This window comes from Geotrypetes seraphini, chromosome 1 (assembly GCF_902459505.1).
Source record: "Geotrypetes seraphini chromosome 1, aGeoSer1.1, whole genome shotgun sequence".
Taxonomy (NCBI): Eukaryota; Metazoa; Chordata; class Amphibia; order Gymnophiona; family Dermophiidae; genus Geotrypetes; species Geotrypetes seraphini.
The window spans coordinates 50,211,060-50,230,372 of NC_047084.1; the positions used below are offsets into that span (position 1 = coordinate 50,211,060).

The window sequence follows — 19,313 nt, forward strand, 5'->3', positions numbered from 1 at the left end:
ACCTCCGTCCAAATGAGGTGAGCCTGCCCCTCCCCTGCCCAACCCACAAGATCCTAGGGCCTGATTGGCCATAGGAGGGGCCTTAGGTGCCTGGGCTGGAGTGCACAAAAGGGGACTAGATTCAGTAAATGGTGCCCACATTTGGGTGCCAAAAAAAAAAAAAAATCTGAGTTGAGCACGTTACTATAACTAGCGCTCAAAGTGGCGTGCCGATTATAGAATAGTGCTTAGAGCCAATTTCCATGCCTAACTGAAATCTGGTGTAAATCCTGGCGTGTAAGTTAGACACAGATCCCCGGTATTCACTCCTACTGCACGCATCTGTAGGGAATGCCCATGACCTGTCCATACTTCTCCCATGGCCATGTCCCCTTTTGAGTTGTACACTAAAAGATTTGTATGTGGATCTTTATAGAATAGCACTGTGCAAGATGTGTGCGCAAATCCAAACTGTTGCCTATTAACGTCAATAATTGATGGTTAGCACCCAATTATTGGTGCTAATTGATTCATTCGCCAATTTAGTTGCACACGCATTTCATCATATAAATTTGCACACATGTATAGAATTTGGGGGTTGGTGCTTTTACTCGTATTTAGGCGCTACGATCGTAGAATTAAGGGGTGTATGTTTGGTCTTGCTTATAAGTGTGTTCCTGGACTGCTTCTTCTTTATTAAAGAAACCTACCTAGAGGCAGCATAGATCACAAGGTTCTACGAGTGGCGACTCAATGACCAAAATAACTGTGAACACACGCTAAAGAATGTGAATGATATAAAATTTAATATAATTTAATTTAAGTGGAGTACCCTCAGTGTGATAGGGCAGCGAAGGGAGATTCTTTATTAAGGCACTTGATATGGTCAAAACATTAATTTATACTACACTATAAACTAATTTAAGTTAGAATTAACTTTACCTGCTCAATGGGAGAAAATATTTGCATAATATTACCATTTAAATAAATATAATTTCTTTTAGTATAATTAAGTAAAAAGTCACTATGGGGGAAATTATAAAATCGATGCCTAAGTTAATTGAAGAATGCCATTGGAAATGGTAAAAAAAATGGTGAGCTTGAAGTGCCTACCAGCACCTAAATAAAAGGCACTGGAGTCGCACCTACGTAAGTGCTTTAGGCTACTGAACACCAAAGTAGGCATGGCCAATGCCATAAATATAGGTGCCTGAAAATCTTGACCTACATTTCTGCCATTTATCTTTCTCGTAGGCACGATTCTGAAACTAGCACCGATGAATGATTGACATGCGACTGGTGGCCACTTTTAAGGCAGCCAATGATATCAGCACTGGTTACAGAATCTGGTCCAATGCTAACAATACTTCAGAGCTGGTTTTAATAATTACACATTTACCTAGTTCTTTTCCATTATTTGCTTTGTAAAATATTGTATAGTTAGTAATGAACCCATTCCTTTCATCCTTTGAAATCTCTTCCCATTTTATTGTAACTTCGTTTTTTCCCAAATTTTCCGTTTTTGCTGGCGGACCATACGATGGACCTAAACAGTGATGAACATACAGAGATAAAAGGGTTGATTAACCCCCTAAAAAAAAAACTGCAGCTTGAATATTTTGTTTGAAAAATATAATACCATGCTAGAAATACCAAGATAGTCTCTGTTTCAATTCAGTGGTTCTGCAGTGAATATGTTAATGAATAATAGGTATCTCTTACAGCTTTCAAACATTGCAGCCAATGTAATATCATTATAAGAAACATTGGACTGTTCTGAACATTCATGATATGTTTGCTGATAGACCTAGGATTTCCTAAAAGCATAGACAAAATTTAGGAAATTAAATTCTACACTGTAGGTTTTGTGAGTTTTGCCATTGCTTAACAGTGAAGAACTCACAAAAACCCATATTCACATTTTTGTGTTATCTCAACCACACCTTAAATTTTCTCCACATCTAAAGTAATATTAAATCCTGGAAACAACATTTTTGACATATTTCTAGCATATTGCCCTTCTAAATCCAGCACCAACATCCAGAACCTAAATAGCAACTGTCAGCATTGATATTGTGCTGTTCCAGGTCTAACCTGAAAGTTAGCCTAATTAAGGCTTCAGGCCTACCATAGTGTTAGCTAAAGGCTTCTTCTGGAAGATATTAAAAATATATTAAAAGTCTGCTCCTTGATGATCCCTGGTGCAGGTAGACTGCCTTTTGAGGCATAGTTTATATATCTCTTAGGACCAGTGCTCAAGCAACATAAAAGGACCTAAGCAGCTTGGCTCTGAAGGCCAGACCTTCAAAAGAATTACCACTTCCTTGGTAATTAGAAAGACCAGATTAAACAAATCAAAATAATATCATGCATGCACATTAGTCTCTTAAAGTGATGCATGTGGGAAAGAAGAACCAAAACTATAGCTATGTGATGCAAGATTTCACATTAGGAGTCACCATCCAGAATAAGGATCTAGGTGTCATTGTTGAAACTCTCTGCTCAATGTGCAATGGCAGTTAACGCAAATAGAATGTTAGGAATTACCAGGAAAGGAATGGAAAACAAAATTGAGAATGTTATTATGCCCTTGTATCACAACATGGTGTACCTCGAATACTATGTGCAATTCTGGTTACCACATCTCAAAAAAGAGACAATATAGTAACATAGTAAATGACGGCAGATAAAGACCTGAACGGTCCATCCAGTCTGCCCATTAGTTATACCTATTACTAATACATGATTAAATTAACTTGTCTCTTCTTTGATATTTCAGGGTCATAGACTGTAAAATCCACCTGGTTTTATGTTTATCCCATGCTTTTTTTAATTGCATCACCATTTTCCTCTCCAACACTTCCATCGGGAGAGCATTCCAGGCAACTACCACCCTCTCCATGAAAAAGAATTTCCTAGCATTGCTCCATAGTCTTCCTCCCTGCAACCAGGGCCGGATTAATGGGTAGGCCCGGTAGGCACGTGCCCAGGGCCCGAAGTTGTCAGGGGGAGTCCACTGAAGAAACAAAGAGGACTCAGGTTTGTTTTTCTTTCGGCAATGCGGGCGGGCGGGCAGGTCCCCTCCCCACCCCCCGGGAAAGATCGGCAGCACTGGCACCCCCACCCGGGAAAGATCGGCAGCAGTGGGAGATAGAGAACTCCGGGCCCCCCACATCGATGACAACATGTCCAGAATGTGACATCAGAGGGGGTGAACCGGTAGACCTGGGGAGTTGCTGTAAGGTCCCGCGATGACTGCATCTGATGGTTCTGATCAGGGAAGAAGTAAGTAACGTCAGAGAGGGATGGACTGGCAAACACAGTCATCTCGGGACCATGCAGCAACTCTGTGTCTGCTAGTCCACCCCCTCCGACGTCACTTACTTCCTGAGCAGAGCTGGCAGCTGAAGTCGTCGCAGGACCTTGCTTCATGGAATTGGTTAGTTTGGAGGGAGAGAGAAAGAAGCATAGAAGGGTGGTGGAGGGAGAGAAAGGGACACGATACTGATGCAATTGGTGTGCAGGGAAAGGAGAGAGAGATATAAGGGGAAAGGATACTGGATAGAATGGGGTTGGAGGGAAAGAAAGGGGGCAGATGCTGATGGAAGTGGGAGGAAGGGAAAGGGGAGAGAGAGACATAAGGGGGAAGTTAATGGAATTGGGTTGGAGGGAAAAGGGGCAGATGCTGATGGAAGTGGGGGGAAGAGAGAGGAGAGAGTGAAATGCCTGACTAGGGGGTATGGGAGAGGGAAGGAGAGGCAAGAGATGCCACACCATGGGGGGAGCAGGGAGAAGTAGATGGATGCCATACCAATGGGTAAGGGGGAGAGATGGAAGGGAGAGGCAGACATTTTCTGGAAAAGGTATAGAAGGAGAGCAGATGCCATATGGAAGGGGCAGAGAAAGGGCAGACAGTGGATGGAAGGAAGAGATTGATGAGAAGATGAGGAAAGCAGAAACCAGACAACAAAGGTAGAAAAAAAATTCTATTTGTTTTATTTATTTCTTTTTGCATAAAGTGTTATTGTAGCTGTGTTGATAATCGTTTATTAATAGAAAATGGAAACAAGGTGAACCCGTTTATTGGACTAATTTTAATACATTTTTTTTTACTAATTCAGAGACCATAACGCCTTTCCTCAGGTCAGGACAGGGATACTGTAACAGCAGTATAGTTTACTGACCTGAAGAAAAAGGTTTTAACCTCTGAAAGCTAATTGAGAAATGTATTAGTACAATAAAATGATGGGGACTATATTTTCTTCCCGCCATGCTCCTTGCCTCTTACCCATATGCAAAATATAAATTGGTGGGCTTCCCAAAGCCCTGCCAGCTGAAGATCTCTTCCTCTAGGAAGGAAAGGGAGATTTGTTCAGAGATGTTTGGAGCTTGCATAAAAGAAAAACTGTACTCTGGCACTAGTATGGTAATCTTTGTTGTTTGTTTTGAATTTTAAAATAAAAGAAATAAAGTGTAAATAAGAAAATTGGGGCAGGGCATGGTGGGGTGGGGTGGGGCAGGGGGGCCCAGTGTACTTGACGAATTAATCCTGCCCTGCCTGCAACCTCAAATTATGCCCTCTAGTTTTACCATTTTATCTTCTCTGGAAAAGATTTAGTTCTATATTAATACCTTTCAGGAATTTAAACGTTTGTATCATATCTCCCCTGTCTCTCCTCTCCTCCAAATTATACATATTTACCGGTAGGTCTTCTCATACTTCTTTTGGTTCAAACCCCTTACCATTTTCATCGCATTCCTCCAGATCACGTCAAGTCTTTTTATATCCTTCACCAGATATGTCCTCCAAAATTTGAAAGAGGATATCTGTAGTGAGGGGATGGGACAACTTTTCTGAGGAAAGGCTAAAGAAGCTAGGGCTCTTCAGCCTGGAGAAGAGATGGCTGAAGGGAGATAGATATCTATAAAAAATTGAGTGGCGTGGAACGTGAATTGCTTGTTTATTCATTCCAAAAATACAAAGATTAGGGGGCATGCAATGAGAAACATTAGAACAAACCAGATGAAATATTTTTTCCACTCAACGTATGATTAAATTGTTTATTGCTTATTGAAAGCTTCTACTCTGATATGAATGACTGGGAATTCACGGCCAGAAAATGTGTTGAAGGCAGTTAGGTTAGCAGAGCTTAAAAAGGTTTGGATAATTTCCTAAAAGAAAAGTCCATAAGCCATTATTAAGATGACTTGGGAATACTCACTACTTATTTCTAGGATAAGCAGCATAACATCTGTTTTACTCTTTTGGAATCTTGCCAGGTATTTGTGACCTGGATTGGCTACTGTTGGAAACAGGATACTGGGCTTGATGAACCTTTGGTCTGTCCCAGTAGGGCAACTCTTATGTTGTTCATTTTTCTACATGGACCTCCTTTCAATTTCTGTGCATCATTTTGTACTTATTGGCCATAAAGTTTAATTGGCAAGCATTTGACTATTTTCTCTTAGGCTTCTGCCTCTGGTGTTATGATTGTTGCAGCTGTCCAGGTCTTCCAAATTGAATTACCAAATGAGAAATCCATGTTTCAGCCATCATGCATTCTATCACCTTTAAACTAATTCCAGCCTAGTGGTTGGATACAGAAAGACCTGGACAGCAAAAACAAGCATTTGATTAGTCTTCCAGATTTTATAAAAATCTTATCACTTCTCATGTCTATTCCCTCCAGCATGTGTTTACTTTGTTACAAATTTCTGTGCCATCAGCAAATTTTTCTTTCTAACACTTTAGCAATATTGCTTACAAGAGTTTGAAAGGAATCCATTGGATTCCCGATGTACTCCTTTACCCACCTTTCCTACTTTTGAATAAATTTATTTATTTATTCAGTTTTCTATATCGTTCTCCCAGGGGAGCTCAGAATGGTTTACATGAATTTCTTCAGGTACTCAAGTATTTTCCCTGTCTGTCCAGTGGGCTCACAATCTATCTAATGTACCTGGGGCCATCATCTGTTGTATGACACTCACCCAATTTTTAATCCAGTTCATTATCTTGGGACCCAACTCCTAGGCAGCTCAGTTTACTCATAAACCTCCCTTGAAGAAAAATAACAAAGGTCCTCTCTTCTTACAGCGAGAGAATAGGACCCATCTGTGTGTTTATTCCTGTTCACAGCATTCTCAGGATGTATATAGGAACATCCTATAATGCATATGGACAGACAGACAAATCGTGCAAAATAGGCATTCTTGCTTACTATGAAACACACTTGTACATTTTTTCTGTGTTATGTACTTACGTCCTTCTTTGAAGTAAGCTGGTATAGAATATGGCTCTCCCACTTCAGCCTCAAAGAGAGGGTACACTGATATAGTATAATATTTGAAGGGTTCAAAGGCCCCTGTAGACAAATAGAAAGATTTGTTTTATGAATTATCATATAGTACAAACCTGTGTAGAATTTCATTTTATTAAAGAGTCATGGATTTGATATACTGTCTTTCTGTGGATACAACCATAGCAGTTATATATACTATAAGCAGATACTTTCTCTGTCCCTAGAGGGCTCATCATCTACATTTTCTACTTGAGGCAATGGAGGATTAAGTAATTTGCCCAGGGTCACAAGGAGCAACAGGGGTCGGGAGGAAGGAGAAGGGAGTTCAAAGAGAGTAGAGATGCTGGCTGCAAAGCTTTAATTGGGAACAATTTGGATTTGCATGCACATCTTGCTAAGCACATAGAAACATGATGGCAGATAAAGGCCAAATGGCCCATCCACAGCATTCATTATCTCCTCCTCTTTTTAAGAGATCCCATGTGCCTGTCCCACACCTTCTTGAATTCAGACAGAATCTTTGTCTCCATCACCTCCACAGGGAGACTATTCCAAGCATCTACCTCCATTCAAATACTTCAACGGTATTAACATAGAACAAAATCTATTCCAGAGAAAGGAGAATGGTAAAACTAGAGGGCATAATTTGAGGTGCTAGATTCAAGAATAATGTTAGGAAATTCTTCTATACGGAGAGGGTGGTTGATACATGGAATGCGCTCCCAAGGGAGGTGGTGGAGAAGAAAACGATGACAGAGTTCAATCAAGCGTGGGTTGAACACAGAGGATCTCTAATCAGAAAATAATAGGTATATTTGAAGGAACTAAGACCACTATGGGGCAGGCTTGCATGGCCTGTGTCCCATATACGGACATTCAGTTGAGGATGGGCTGTGGAGGGTTTCAATGACTGATATGGTTAAGATGGGCTGGCATGAGCTTTGATGGAGACTCCAGTAGATGAAACCTAAGCACACTACTGGGCAGAGTTCTGGGTTTCTGGCCCAGAAATATCTAAGAAAAAGGACCATTTAAACTAAATTAATTTATGGAGCATATATGGTTAAGCAGACTGGATGGACCACTCGGGTCTTTATCTGCCTTCATTTACTATGTTACTTTTCTGTAAAAAAAAGTATTTCCTTAGATTACGTCTGAACCTATCACCTCTTAACTTCATCCTATATCCTCTCAATCCAAAGCTTCTTTTCAAACAAAAGATTTGCCTCATCCGCATTTATGCCACATAGGAATTTAAATGTCCCAATCATGTCTCCCATTTCCTGCCTTTCCTCCAAAGTATACAGATTGAGATCTTTAAGTCTGTCCCCATACACCTTATGATGAAAACCACCAACCCTTTTTCGTAGCCTTTCTCTGGACTGACTCCATCTTGTTTTTATCTTTTTGATATACAGGCTCCAGAACAGTACACAATATTCTAAATGAGGTCTCACCAGAGTCTTATACAGGGACATCAATACCTCCTTTTTCCTACTAACCATACCTCTCCCTATGCATCCTAATATCCTTCTAGCTTTTGCTGTCACCTTTTCAACCTGTTGGATCATCACATACTATCACACCCAAGTTCCGTACTTCTTTAGTGCACAAACATCCTTCACCCCTAAACTGTACTGTTCCCCTCAAGTTATTGCAGCCCAAATGCATAACCTTACATTTCTTAGCATTAAATCTTAGCTGCCAAATTTCAGACCATTCATCAACCTTTGCTAGGTTCTTCCTCATGTTATTCACACCATCAGGAGTGTCTACTCTATTGCAGATTTTGGCATCATGTGCAAAGAGGCAAATCTTACCTGACAGCCCTTCAGCAATATCACTTACATAGATGTTGAAAAGAACAGGTCCAAGACCCGAACCTTGAGGTACGCCTCTGGTAACATCCCTTTTCTTAGAGAGATCTCCATTGACCACTACCCTCTGTCGCCTTCCACCCAACCAGTTCCTGACCTAGCCCGTCACTTTGGTACTCATCCCAAGGGCACTCAGTTTATTTATTAGATACCTGTATGGAACACTATCAAAGGCTTTGCTAAAATCTAAATACACTATGTCTAGTGCACTCCCTCTATCCAATTCTCTGGTTAACCAGTCAAATAAATTGATCAGATTTGTCTGACAAGACCTGCCTTAGGTTCTGTAATCCACTGGATTCCAGAAATTTCACTATTCTCTGTTTTAAAAATATTTCCATGAATTTTCTTACCACAGAATTATATAACAGGAACTATGAGCTATGCTTCTAGAGTGTTCTCAGTCTCGTTCAGCCCAGCAGAGAGTATGAGTGGTCTAAGGTTGCATCCTGACCAGATTTTCAGTGTTAAGAAAATAAGAAGGCTACTCTTACCTTCTGGAGAAGTCCAGTTTGTGGAATATGATACATGCTGCCATGAAACATTAGCATCTGAGTCTACGCACCACTCAACTACATATCTGAAGACTCTGGGGTCTAAAGACATCCATGTCACAACCATCTGTTCCTTTACATTAACAGCCTGAACTCCATAAACAAACTGCTGTGCTGTAAAAAAAGATAAACACACATAATTAGAAATTGTATGCATATGTCCGCCAAGCCCCTTCCCTTCTCTTGTGTAAAAGCAGACTGAAAACCCACATTTTTGATATAGCCTTCAATGCATAACCCTACTCCCCACTGCCCACCAACCCAGACAGCAGTGTAACTGTTCCCCTGGTCCCCTGTCTGTCTCCCTGGCCACTGCCTGCCTGTACTTCTCTGTTGCGCCATGCGCCATGCCTACCTATCTCTACGTGGCCTCCTTCTGTTCCCCCCCTCCCAGAGTAAAGCATGATTGCTGTCTGCCCCCAGCACACATCTCCCCCCAATGCAACCCCCTTTCCCTCTCCCCTTCTACTTCTTACCAGCATGGGATACATGATTGCTGTCTGCCCCCCTGCACACCCCTCACCCCAAAGCAGCCCCCTTTCCCTCTCCCCTTCCACTTCTTACCAGCATGGGATACATGATTGCTGTCTGCCCCCCAGCACACCCCTCCCCCCAAAGCAGCCCCCTTTCCCTTTCCCCCTGCCCCCTGTTGTGCCATGCCTGCCTGCTCTGTGGCCCCCTTCCCAGAGCAAAGCATGATTGCTGCCTGCCCCAGCACACCCCTCCCCCCTGTCCCCTGTTGTGCCATGCCTGTCCCTACCCTCCCTCTATCCCAGCTTCCTGGTGTCTTCTGGCCCACCGGCACAAACCGCTACCGCTCCTCTTCAAAGCAGCCTGCTGAGGTTCACAGGCCGGCTGTAGCGAACCTCGCAGGCCGCTCTCCACCTCGGTAGCACGTTCCCTCTGATGCGTAGGTGTAGAGATGATTTATTATTTTCATGAGAAACTTAAAGGAGATACTATAATATGATATACAATAAAGGAGGTGGGTTTTTTGCCAATGACTTTAATGGGAAATATAAAAAAGAAGGGCAAGTTACAACCAATGTAACAAGAGTGATAAAGTGCATGTGTTGAAATGAAAAAAATCACTCTGTAGACCTATTCAAAGAGTTATATGGATGATATAACACAGTTCACAACAACTTGCTCAGAATCAAGGAGGGGAAAACTGGGGCAAGCACCAGAAAAAACCACCTCACAGCCCAATCATCGCATGGAAAGTAAACAGAACGTTATATCTTTTCATATATGCTTTTTGTATTATGGAAAAACCACTGACGTTCAGCACACTGTTTACTAAACTTTTAGTCAAAGAACTGAGCAAACTTAACTTGCAGCTTGCGGGTTCCGACGTGCACGTTTCGATCCTGCCTCAGGGAACACACAGGAATAGTTGGAAAAAACTCATGCGATGGGTACAAAGATTCAAAACGGACTGCTGTCTCACATAGCGAAGCGCGTATAGCGCGGCTTGACTGCTTTGAGAGGCAATGACTTTAATGGGAGCATTGTGATTTATCACACTTGACACCTGATTGGGTGCTAAGCTCCGTATGTGAAGCTTTTTCTACCCCAAAGGAGTATATTAAAATAGTAAAGTATCATGGATCATTTATACATGGGTTTAGACATAAGTATTGTACTATATATCCAGAAAAAATAAGACAGATTGAGATATCCAAGTTTTATTTACATTAAAAGCAATGGAAGTAAAACTCGGATGTCTCAATCTGTTTTCCCTTTTTCTGGAGCTATATGGTAATTGTACAAAGTGGTCCAGTACGATTTAAGCCCACACCAATAAAGAAATCATCTGCTGCATTTTGTAATGACTTGCAAGTGTTGAATTTTTGGGGTCTGATAACCACCATACAAAGCACTGCAGTAATATAAACAGGATGTAATGGCTGTGTGAATTAAGGCCACCTAGTGCTGAATATCAAAATGTCAAAATTGCTACGAACATCATCTTATCTTAACATGATTTTCGGTGAGCACTACTATTTTTGTCAGCTGATGAAGGGGACAGTTTCTCCGAAACCGAGCTCAGTAGAACCTAAGATTCAGTAAAGTTTGTGGTGTCAAAAAGTTAAAAGTATTATTGGATGCCTTACTGTACAGCAATCAAGCTTGCTAACGTTTAGAGCAGGGGTGCCCAAAACGTCGGTCGCGATCTACTGGTCGATCACAAAGGCAATGCCAGTAGATTGCAGAGCTAGTGTTCTCCCTAGCATTCTCCCAGTCACTTTCTCACCTTTAAAGTACTGTAATTACGGCAGCCTGCAAAGTGAACGTAACAGGCTGCTGTTAGCATCTGTAGCATGTTCCCTCTGCCGCGGCCCCGCCCCCGACGTCAGAGGAGGTGCGGGACTGCGGCAGAGGGAATGTGCTACAGAAGCTGACGGTAACCTGCTACGTTTGCTCTGCAGGCTGCTGTAGTTAACTTTCAACTGTGGTAGGCCCAGAGGGAAGAATGGAGGTGAGAACTGACCTGACAGTCACTGTGTGCAGGGAAGCAGCGGAGGTAAGGCCCCGCAAGTCGGGATAAAATTGTGCCCGTCGTGAGGACCCCGACAGGAGGGAGATTGCCTTAGAGATGCTAGATTGGAGAGAAGAGACAAAAGGACCTTGAGGAGGGGTGGGAAAGCAGCCTTGAACCAAAAGGGAGGGGGAAGACAAGGCAAATAAGGCAGATCTTGGACTACTAGAGGGGTTAGAGAGGGGAAACACTCTGAACCAAAGAGAGAAAGATGCCAGGCCCTGGGGAGGGGGAAGACAGAGAGAGTGAGAGAAACAAAGACCTGGATCGAAGGTGGGAGGACTCAAAATGTTAGCAGAAGGAAGAGAGAGAGAGAGAGAAACCTGAAACAAAGGGGTGGCAGCAGAGAAGGTGGCAGATGTTGGACGATGGGAGATGCAGACAGAAGAGACAGAGAGCGGGAGACCCTGAGGAAGAACAGAGATGCAAGATCAGAACAGAAGAGGGAGACATGTTGCCAATAGGGGTGGAGGAGAGGAAGAAAAGCTGGACTCCTGGAAGGACAGAGAGAGATGTTGGTTGGGGAATGGAACGAGGTCTGGAGGACAGAAGAAGTGTACTTGGTATATATAAAAATAAATATGGGGGTATTTTACTAAGGCGCACTAGCTGATTTAGCGCGCATATGTCCATAAAATATAATGGATGCATTAGCACTTAGCGCACATCGGCTAGCGCACCGTAGTAAAAAAGGGGGTATATGTTTAGTATTTTTATTGTTAGTAGATCATTTTGACTTGGCTCGCAAGCCAAAAAAGTGTAGGCACCCCTGGTTTAGAGTAATGAGCAGTTGATGAAATCCTGCAAAATAAGTGATTACTTTGACTGTTTCCCATTTTTTTCAGCTCAGTGCCATTTCACAGGACTTAGTTAGAGGATCTAGAATCAGAAAATAATATTAAATATTGAACTAAGGCCAGTACTGGGCAGACTTGCACGGTCTGTGTCTGTGTATGGCCGTATGGTGGGGGATGGGCTGGGGATGGCTTCAGTGGCTGGGAGGGTATAGATGGGCTGGAGTAGGTTTTAACGGAGATTTCGGCAGTGGGAACCCAAGCACAGTACCGGGTAGAGCTTTGGATTCTTGCCCAGAAATAGCTAAGGAAAACATTTAAAAATTTAAATTGAATCAGGTTGGGCAGACTGGATGGACCATTCGGGTCTTTATTTGCTGTCATCTACTATGTTACTATGGTGATTTGATAAGTTTGATTTGAGTTGATTTCACTTTATATTGTTTCATGCACTTGTGTATGCCTATGATTGTGCGTGTCATAGGGCTAAAATAAGCCATTTGGGTAGTCAAAACTATTACAAAGCAATTGAGCTGCAGCCTTCTTGGTTGATTTGCCCTCGTAGCTTATGACCTCACACTGAGGATGCGCAATAAAATTAAATTTATTGGCACTACTTGCTTATTTTCTGTAGTGTTCCTGTGGAACAGTTGCCATTGAAGACTGACATTTGGAGGAACTTTAGCATAAGTTTATAGCTTTGTGTTCCTTTTGTTGGGTTTATGTAAACTGAATACCAAAAGGAGGCAGATTGTCCAAAACTGGTATATCAATGTGTGATGGCTCATATTGATTATTCTTAATAGTTTACATAGTGGTCTCCCAGGGAAAACCTCAAGGTTATTGTAAGTGATACGATAATGAAGCCAAAATAGTGTCTGGAGCTGGATGTAGGAACACGTTACTCCCGGTTAAAAATCCCTACATTGGCAGCTTGTTGTTTAAAGAGTGTATTTTAGGATACTGGTTTTAGTTTTTAAGGCTTTAAGAGGAAAAGGAGCCTAGTTCTCTACAGGAATGTTTAAAGGGTCTAATACTATTGTTTATCACCTGTATAGCACTGAAAGGCATACATAGCGCTGTACATTTTGACATTTAATTGACAGTCCATGCTCAGAAGAGCTTACAATTTAACTTGGTCAGACACACATGACATATAGGGTTAAGGATGCAGAGCCCAAGGTGAGGAGTTAGGAGTTGAAAGTAGTCTCGAAGAGGTGAGTTTTTAACCGCGCCTTGAACGTTGCCAGAGACGGAGCCCACTGTAGGGATTTGGGCTGCTTGTTCCAACCATATGGCACAGCAAGATAGAAGGGTTGGCAAAGGAAGATAAGAGACTTACCAGCTGAACAGAGCTCGCAGAGTGGGGGGGACTTAGGGGGTGGTCAATATTCAGCCTGCAGTGGCAAGAGGTTTTAAAGCACTAACTGCCATAGGATGAATTAGACTTGGACAGTCAGCGCCAAGCCTAATCCGACTACCCACACTGAATGTCTGGGATTTTGTGCGTCTCCTAAAGTTATCTAAATCCAGCCAACATTGAGTGCTGGTACATGGATAACGAGCCAAACTTAATTAGGACTGCAAAGAGTCCTCATCTGGAGAAAACCAGGAGAAAGAAGCAAACAGACAGCATAGTATGGCAGAAATGCATAGCCACATTTTGACATGCTCTTGCATCAGGGGTATGACAAATACATTAAAAATACCATATTTATGCCTTTCAACCCACTATACTGTTTTCTCTCATTCGTCCACAGTGACCTACTCCAAAAGAATTTCAAGGTTTTTGGGAGCGTGCAGTTCTCATGGGGGAAAAAAGTGTCTTGCACTGTTGGATTAAGGCTGACCCTCATACATTGGCATACATTGATGATTCAACTGGCATCTATGGAGTGTTTATCCTGCAGAAATTTGGATACCAGAGGAAAACATTTTGCCTGATTTGGGAGCCCTTATGGCTAACTCTGATTCCCTCAGCCAGAAGTCGCTTGCTAAACACAAACTATTATTATAACTCGCTCGAGTAAATGTATAGTTTGTTGGTAACGTTTTTCAGGGAGGGAGGATGGTGGGAGGTGAGGTTATGTTTTCCTATGTAATAATTTCAATAAAAATATTTAAACATAAATCAGTTCGATAAAGGATAACAATTACAAAACTGAAAAAAATTACCATAATTTTAAAAAAATGCTGCTAATGCTTTAACAGCAATCCAAAGAATGGAAGCAATATGTACAACAAAAAAATACGGCTGTATTCTCCTTTTTATTTATTGGTTTTTTGTTAGCAATATGTACAAACCATTTTGTGCTGTCAGCAATTTCAAGCTCCATAAAGGAATAACACAATTTATGATGAACCTTAAAGCTGCATTATTCTGCTTCTTGGGAGCTTTTAAAAGGAGCTGATACTGTCAAACTCTTCCCCTTCCGTTTTTCCTCCAGCAAAAACTCTTTCCAAAGGACAACCTCAACCACTGTTCCCTCTGAACAGAGTGGGAACTGAGTGGGGGGGGGGGGGGAGTCAATATTGTGTTTTCAATTGCTAAGGATAGGCAGGTTCCTTGGAGTCCTGCAGAACTTGCCTGTCTCTATTGAAAATGAGATAGAAAATATCCCCCAGACTGTAGGTAGAAGACTCCTGCTCAACTTAGAGGGAGCAGTGCCCCAACCCCCTCCCCCAAAAGCACATAAGTACCACGTGATTAAGCCTCACTTCTACACTCTTGTCCCCCAAACCTTCCAAGACCTCCCTCTCCAAACCCAGCTTACCTTTTTCAAACACTGATGGTCTAGAGCAGTGGTTCCCAACCCTGTCCTGGAGGACCCCCAGGCCAGTCGGGTTTTCAGACTAGCCCTAATGAATATGTATGAGAGAGATCTGCATATAATGCAGGTGCCAGGCATGCAAATCCGCACAGGACAATTGCGCTTCGACAAATGCGGGCTGACAATTGCATGCATAGACAAGTGTGCACAGGCAGCCCCATGCCTGAATGTGTCATATTTGGCTATGTGGGAGGCCCTGATTTGGTCAGAGTTCTCAGGCCCCGTCCCTTGGGAGGGGTTTGAGGTGCCTCAGGCACCCAAGGGACGGGGCCTGAGGGGTCTCAGCAAATCAGGGCCTTCATGTTAGGTTAAGGTTTATATCATGATTATGGTACCTTACCCTAACACTAGATAGCAAGTGAATCTTTAAAGTGTGGTGGTGGGGGGGGGTTATCCCCCTCAAAAAAGAGGGTTACTTTGTAATCCTCAAAAAGACAAAATAGTATCCATTGCTGCATTTGTCCATGTGCACACTTGTCTGTGCATACAATTGTCAGGGCGCAATTGTCCTGCGCTCATTTGTCGGGTCAGCTCAAAACAGCGCCCGGGGCGGTCCGCACCCCTCACACATAAAAGTTTGGCAATTCATGTAACCTGTTTTTAACTGTAAACACTTACATTTTTCATTTACTGCTGGAATCCTCAACGTAGCTTCAGGAGAATGGCCAACAGAGTTATAAGCAACGACTGATAAGACATATGCTTCCCCAGTGAGGTTCAACTCAACCTCCCTGTTAGTAGTGTTATATGTCCTTGTCAGGGAAGCATTAACCTCCAGAAAATATCGAATTCTGTAGCCCAGGATTATCCCAGAAGGCGGAAATTCAACTAATTCCTGTTTATAAACACAACGCACGAAAAGTGAGTTATGAAGAAAAAAATATTGGCTGCACACTATCCTTAAAAAAATTAAAAAATTCTAAAATTCTAAAATTGTTACTAAAATTCAAGGCAGTACAGTGCTCCTGAATTGTTCCCTCAGATTTACTCATTTGAAATACTTTAAAAATATATATATTTCAAGCTTCAAGGATGTAAAAGTACTGGATGGTTGTACTATTATGCTAGCCTACATGCTGTGTAGAGAATGACACGGGGACAAATTTGTTCCCGTCCCTGCCCCATGAGTTTTGTCACTGTCCCATTCCTGTAAGCTCTGTCTTAACCGCACAAGCCTTGAACACTTATGATATTCAAGTGTTTGAGGCTTGTGCAGATGAGGACGGAGCTTGCAGGAATGGGGCAAGAAAAGGAACATGACAATGGGAGCCAAAGCTACAGTGGAAAACCTAAGAGATTTTTTTAAACCCTGCAATTTCCTAGAGTGGTCCGTTCAAGTTCAATTTATTTAATATACTGCAAATATAAAACCAGGGTTCAAATCTAAGCGGTTTACAAACTCATATAAAAGGAGGGTTAAGAAACAAACTAATACCAATACGAGGACAAAAACAACCAACATCAAATAAGAACATGAGGAAAGAACGAGAGGTTAATTAATCAGAGCTCCCGCCTCAATCCAATAGAAAATCTGTGGCTTGAGTTGAAAATTGATGTCCATTAGAAATCCTCAATGAACATGTCAGAGCTCGAAAAGTTTTTAAAGGTCTAATATTGATAAATTTAGCTAGTGTAGCTTTGTCCCAACCGGCCAAAGTACTTCCCCCAGGTATTGACTCAGGAATGGTGGACACTTTCATTTGTTGCATTTCAGTTTTGTTTTGGGGTACATGATTTGTGCCCCATTAAAACATTTATCCCTAAAAAGGTATGAATTATAATTTATTGACAAATGGAAAACAATTCATTTAGATGCATGCCAGTCTGAGGCATTGACACAACAAAATATGAAAAATGTTCAAGGGGGTGTAGACATTTGAAAGCCATTGTATCCTGTCAGATGATTTATGCCCATATTTTCAGTTTACAGGAAGTAAAATTTATTCTTCATTGAGCTCATAAAACTTTTGCTGGAAATAAGAGCCCTTTCACTATACCACATTTTGAATGTGAAATTTCTAGTTTAGTCAAATCATGTTTTCATACATTGAGAAAACTACGGGCAAATAGAGTATTATTTCAGGAGCATAATTTGCATACTCTTATTCATGCACTCTTAGGGCTCCTTTTACGAAGCCGCATTAGCAGTTTAATGCACGCTAAACTGCCATACGTGCTAGCCGCTACTGCCTCCTCTTGAGCAGGCGATAGTTTTTCGGCTAGTGCAGAGGTTAGCGTGTGATTAAAAGTCGCTAATGTGCTTCATAAAAGGAGCCCTTAATCTCTAAATTGGATTATTGTAACATCGTTTATATGGGTATTACAAAATGTAATCTGAGGAGATTACAAGCAATCCAAAATACCGCGATCAAATTATTGGGTTTTAAAAAGAAATTTGACAGGGTTACCCCTTTGTATTTGAAATATCATTGGTTACCTGTTTGTTATAGGATACAATTTAAAACTTTGACTTTGGTTCATCAGGCTTTTTACCATAATCAATCTGAATATTTCCATTCTTTAATAATCCCTTATACTCCAATGAGAACATTGAGATCAATGCAGGACAATAGAAGGGTTGAAAACGGTGCTGTTTGATTATGTGCTGTTTGTTGGTGCAAGTTCAGTGAAAACTTGAGGGGAAAATCCGATATTGTACAGAGAAATGGGAAAATTGGGAAATAATTTGTTTTCTTTTTTGTTGTTGTTGTTTTGGGGGGTTGGTTAGCGCTGTGGGTTTGTAATATGTTTTAATTATATTTTTTAGATTTATCGTATGTTTTCTGTATGTATTATCTGTTGATATCATGTACAGTGGTGCCTCGCACAGCGAACGCCTCGCACAGCGAACGCTGCGCACAACGAACTTTATGTCGTGATCCGTATAACGTACTTCGTTTCACACAACGAAGTCGCCCGAGCTGCATACTTCCGGGGTTCCTGCGGGGTTGGATCGCAGCGGGGTTGGTCGAGCCGCGAGGGTAGTCTCCTTCTCCTTACCTGCCCTGTCGCAGCCGCACACAGCCGAACGGAAATCTTCCCGATGTCAGCGCTGACGTCGGAGGGAGGGCTTAAGCAAAGCCCTCCCTTCCTCCGACGTCAGCGCTGACATCAGGAAGACTTCCGGTCGGCTGTGTGCGGCTGCGGCAGGGCAGGTAGGAAGAAGGCAATGGCGAACGAAAGAGGGGGGAGGGGGCGGTCCGCCCCGAAGAATGTGCACAGATGGTCAGGTCCCCCGATCGACCGACAACAGGCCCGGCCGACAAACCTCCCTGCCCTGTAGCCGCGAATCTAAATTACCTCTTACAGCAGCTTCAATAATCCAGCTGCTGTAAGAAGGTAATTTAGATTCGCGGCTACAGGACAGGGAGATTTGTCCGACCGGGCCTGTTCTGTTGTCGGTCGGGTGCAAAAGCGCCACAAAGGTGGAGGCAGGGAGGGAGGAAAGGTGGAGTGGAGAAAGCACATGTTGGAGCAGGGGATGAGAGGGAGGGAGAGAAGGGGAAATATTGGACAAGGGCAGAAGGGATGCTAAATCATAGGGTGACAGGCAGAGAGAACAACAGGAAAAAGAGTGGAAGCAATCTTGAACCCTGAGGGTGAGGGCAGAGAGAGGTGGTGAGATGATTGATCATGGGGAGAGGGACAAAAGGGAATAGAGATGGGATAGGAAGATAGTGGAAGTAAAAGGACAGGGAGATGTATGTTTTTAGATGTATCTAAATAAAAATAATAACAAAAAATTTATCTTTTTTATGTCATCTTAGCATATTTTATGCTGCAGAACGAATTATTTTTTTTTACATGTATTCCTATGGGAAAACGCGTTTCACATAACGAACGTTTCACATAACAAACTTGCTCCTGGAACCAATTAAGTTCGTTGTGTGAGGCACCACTGTATGTTGCTTCTGTACCTCACCCAGATATGTGGAAGGGCGGGTTTTAAATATTTTAAAATAAATAAATTGGTCCTTCCCTCAGCCAGTAGGGCAAAGTGGGAATCAACAAGAAATAAAGCTTTTTATTTTATTGGTCCCCAATTGTGGAATCATTTACCACAGGGTATTAGATTGGAGGTAACCATGAAGGAATTTAAGACAAGACTGAAAATTGTATATTTCTGTGAAGCATTTGATAATGACTTAGCCATATCAGTGGTTACTCATATTTATTGAGGGGAATCGATCTGGCAATGTGACTCCTGAGATTGTAGTGGTTAGAGGACATTCAGATTTAATTTAGAATATGGTGTGCTTTTTAAGATGAATGAGAGAGAATTCTTTTTTGTATACTGCAGGTCTTTCCTATTATCATTGGAGTTCTTTTTATATTGAATTTTTACTGTAAACCACTTGGATCTGTTGTATGATCAAGCAGTATAACTAATTTTCATAAAACATAAGAACATAAGAGTTGCCTCCGCCGAGGCAA

General features: G+C 42.0%; 1 protein-coding gene across 1 annotated transcript in view; it reads right to left on the bottom strand.

Annotated features, from left to right (window-relative positions):
- The window catches only part of IL31RA (interleukin 31 receptor A), an 85,139-nt gene that overhangs the window by 23,717 nt on the left and 42,109 nt on the right, over positions 1–19,313 (bottom strand). Inside the window, exons 7-10 of the mRNA XM_033957675.1 lie at positions 15,498–15,714; positions 8,653–8,826; positions 6,243–6,344; positions 1,379–1,525 (exon numbers count right to left, since the gene is read on the bottom strand). Of these exons, the coding sequence (XP_033813566.1) occupies positions 1,379–1,525; positions 6,243–6,344; positions 8,653–8,826; positions 15,498–15,714 (640 nt within the window). The remainder of the gene's footprint in view (positions 1–1,378; positions 1,526–6,242; positions 6,345–8,652; positions 8,827–15,497; positions 15,715–19,313) is intronic.